The 3799-nt window shown below is 54.1% G+C and overlaps 1 protein-coding gene across 1 annotated transcript in view; it reads right to left on the reverse strand.

The window, feature by feature from the left end:
- Nucleotides 1-3091: 3091 nt before the first annotated feature.
- Nucleotides 3092-3799, reverse strand: part of MYF6 (myogenic factor 6) — a 1770-nt gene continuing 1062 nt past the window's right edge. The window contains exon 2 of the mRNA XM_017743905.1: nucleotides 3092-3763. Within this exon, the coding sequence (XP_017599394.1) occupies nucleotides 3642-3763 (122 nt within the window). The 3' untranslated portion in view covers nucleotides 3092-3641. The remainder of the gene's footprint in view (nucleotides 3764-3799) is intronic.

Here is a 3799-nt window from a genome sequence, read left to right on the forward strand (position 1 = left end):
AGCCGCAGCGAGGGCTCCTCCGTGATGCCCCGACAACAAAACTGTTTCCCAGTCGGGCTGGTGGGGCCGGGCGCTTTCCAGCCGTGTGAGAAACGTTTGGTTCCCCCCAGCGCTGGGAACCGTGCGCACCTAAGTAAACACATTAGTACCTGCCAGAGGGATTTGTGTAGAGGACAGCTGAAGAAGGCATTGGCCTCTGCTGGCTCCCCGGGACTCCCAGGAGAGATCAAAGGGACATGAGGGGGTTTTTAGCAGCCTTGAGACTGGGAAAAGTTGCTAGTTCCTGCTATCTGAGGGACGTCCCAGCGAGCACATGGTTCAATTATTCAACCTCCACCCTCCCTGCCCCCTACACCCATCCCTAGCTCATTCTCCACAGAAAGACGGAAACTGTGGAAAAATCGTATGGGGTCCCCAAAGCAGCAGTGGTCCACGCAGGAATTCTCCCGTGGAAATAGCTGCTGTGTTGCCTCTTGACCGCCTTGACTTCCACCTCAGAGAATGAGCTAAGCCTGCTGCTGGCTGTCCGCTTCCCTCCCTGGACTGCGGCCGATTTTACCGAGGAAAATAAAGATATACAATATAAAAACCAAAACCAATCAATCAAGAAAACCCAACAAAACAAAATAAAATAAAAACCCAAAACCTCAAACTAAAAGCAAGGCTTTAAACACTAGGTCACGCCACTTCAGAGAAAAGCGGTGTCAATGCGGCAGCACTGCAGACAGGCACCCCATCTTCCCCCACTTCCCCTGCCTTGCCCTCATCGCTCCCGGTCCCGCAGGCACCTCGGGCGGGCGGCGGAGCTCTGCCACGCCGGGCCGGGCACCCCGCACCGCGGGCCGGCGGAGCCCCGCATCCCTCCGCTCCTGAGGGAGCGAGCAGGTGGTTCCCGGGGGAGCGGAGCAGGTAGAGGCGAGGGGGCCTGCGTTGAGCGTGGGATTTTCAGCCCGCAGCGGGGAGGAGGGAGCGGCAGGGGCACTTGCATTTGCGTAAAAACTTCGATGACTTTGTACGTGGTCCCTCCGGAAAAAGACTTCATTAAATCACAAACCTCTTGTCTTTACCCAGTTATTGCCCTTTGATTTTGTGATTCCAGGGCCCTGTTTGCTTTGGCTGGGGACTTAAGTAAAGATTATCGTTATTAATATCTAACACAAACATTTTAATTGCAAACACACTGACGACCTTCACTGGGAAGCCCGGCATGTCAGCTGCAGCCGCGGGGGGCACGGAGAGGCTCTTCGGGAGGGATTTTCTTTATTTAATGAAAAAACTCTCCTTTAGGCAAACTTACTCCAAACAATCGCTCAAGTTACCCTGCTGCTGGAGGAGGCACTGCCGTGGGGGTCCTACCGGGCGGACGGGCAGCTTGTTGAGGTGAATGCCCGGCTGCAGGCAAACCTGACAGTCGGTTGCTCCGGTGTCGGCGCGACACTGTGGCTTTGAGGGGTGGCTCAGCACGGCTCCTGCCCTGATGCGGGCAGCGGGTCCCGTGGGGCTCGAATCGCCGTGTGAACTGTGTGTAGCCCTTCCCGCGGACCCAGCGGGGTTTGAAACAAATTAAGAAGGAAGACGACGAGCTACTAACCCGATCGGATATACTCTCTGGCTGGGCAAGTGCCTTCGCTATAGAAGCGAGCTACATGGTCTCCTCTCTCGCACCAGGTCGCAGAGGCGGCACGCAGGGATCCGCGGTCCCCGATGCACCGCTTTCTGAAGAGTCCCAGGGTTCCCCGAGGCAACGGGGTTTAATTTGATAGGAGAAAAAACGGGGAAACTGTTGCATTACCATGCCCACCACACTGTTCCGCCGCAATTACTCCTTACAACGGAGTATCTCATTAGAGAGCAATTAGAGCTAGCACATGACTGGTTTAAAAACCCGGCTGGCCACGGCGACACAGAAAGGGTGGTAAGAAGGCACGGTCGATTGGAGAGCTAGCTCTCAGGGTAGGCTTTGCCCAGAGTTTCCACCTCAGGCGGGCTTACCCGCGCCCGAGATGGCCAGGAAGGGGGAGACCTTCCCGAAACGCGACAGTGACCTTTCAAAAAAACAGAAAAAAAAAGAATAAATCAAGGGCTAAAGTTGACGAGGAGAGCGCACGCAGGTAGAGTTGAAGTGTCCTCTGTTTACTTGTGCAGGCTCTCCGGCAAGCCCCGTGTGTGTGCCAGGGGCAGAACGCGCTGTTCCCTGGTGGTCGCCCCTTCCCGGGGGCACAATCTATTACAAACCGTAACGCTCTGAATGTGAGCAGCTCCGTTCCACCATCCTCAGAGAGGCTGTGTTTTTTTACATCACTGAGTGAAAGGCTTCATATGCTGTTACCCCCCCACCTCTAAACCCTTTCGGTCACTTAACTCTTTCCTCCCCGAAGGACCCCATTCCCTTCTCCCTCAGGCTCAAGGAAGTCAAGGGGAGTTACCTTTCCTGGGAAGAAACCACAGCTCCCTCCAGCCCCAGAGGGAGCGGGTTCCTGTCACAGCCACTTGCTGCCCCGTTAGTGCAGCAGGCCCGTCATTTTTGCGGCAGACAAGCCCTTGCGTTCAAGTCCTCGGTGCCGAGAGAAGGTGAGACACACTAAGCTTCTCCCAGCTCAAGAACCGGGGCAGGAGCCCGGGGCGGGGGGGACGGGCGGGGGTATCTTCTTGCATGCCCAGTTTCTAACCTCACCTTCCACGTGCAGGGCAAGGCCGACGAAGCCTGGCAAGGTACTCGAGCGGCACTGTTGGACATTTTAGGGGGGCAGTATCGCTTTCCAGGGGGACGTGCGTTCTGCAAGCACGGCGAGGAACCGGAGCACTGCGGGCGGCCGGAGAGGTGGCGGGTCCTGCCCGTACACCCACCCGTGCCCGCCCGGGAGCCCACGGGGAGTGGGTGATTCACACCGTGGGTGCGGCTCTAAAGAGGGAGAGACTGTCCTTAGAGGAGTAAACGAAGGAAATATATGTCCCCTGTCCTGCCTCCAATCACACGGTTCGTGCTTCTGCTACGTGGGTCTGACTCTTCTGGCCTTCATCTCGCTAAAGTCAGTGGTGGGTTTTAACTCCAGGATCGGGTTATTTTATGAAATTACGGGGAGGGGAGGAAAACACTAACACAAAGAGCTTTATTTTACAATCCAAGAAATCCATCTGTTCTTATATACAGTATCACATTCCACCATTTAAATATATATGTTATGTTTACAAAAGAAAAGACAGTACTGAAATTATTTACAGGAACGAAATGAGGCGGGAACTCTTTAAATATGACTCACACGAAAGGCAACCAACAGCTTCACTCAGACAGGAATGAACTTCCCGGTGAGTCTCAGACAAGGCGGATCACCGGTACACAGGTAAGTATCTTAAATTTTAAAAAAAGGGAAAAAAAGAAAAAAAAAAGGGGGGGGGGGAAAGGAAGGGTGGTCTATGCAACACAATTTAAAGAAAACAAAATTCGGGAAAAGAAAGAAGGCAAGGGGTAAGCCTGGCTCGAGTCAGTGGGAGCCATTTTCTTTGGGGTGGGTGTACCTCGATTTGATCTTAAAAAGGCCCCTGCTTGGGCTTTCCACTGTGTGAATTTGCTTCGTTTCTTAGTTTAGAGGAAAGAGGGTGGGGGCTCCGTCTCCGTTAAATATACTACCACAAAACCGGGTTTATTTCTCCACCGCTTCCTCCGCGCTGGGCAGTTTGGGCTCGTCGGAAGAAATACTGTCCACTATTGAAGAGAGGCAGCGAAGGCTGCTGGAGGCCGACGACTCGACAACGGAGACGCCTGCTCAACGAGAGAAAAGGCATTAAAGAGCAGACCGCT

This window comes from Corvus brachyrhynchos, unplaced genomic scaffold (genome assembly GCF_000691975.1).
Source record: "Corvus brachyrhynchos isolate BGI_N302 unplaced genomic scaffold, ASM69197v1 scaffold9, whole genome shotgun sequence".
Classification (NCBI taxonomy): Eukaryota; Metazoa; Chordata; class Aves; order Passeriformes; family Corvidae; genus Corvus; species Corvus brachyrhynchos.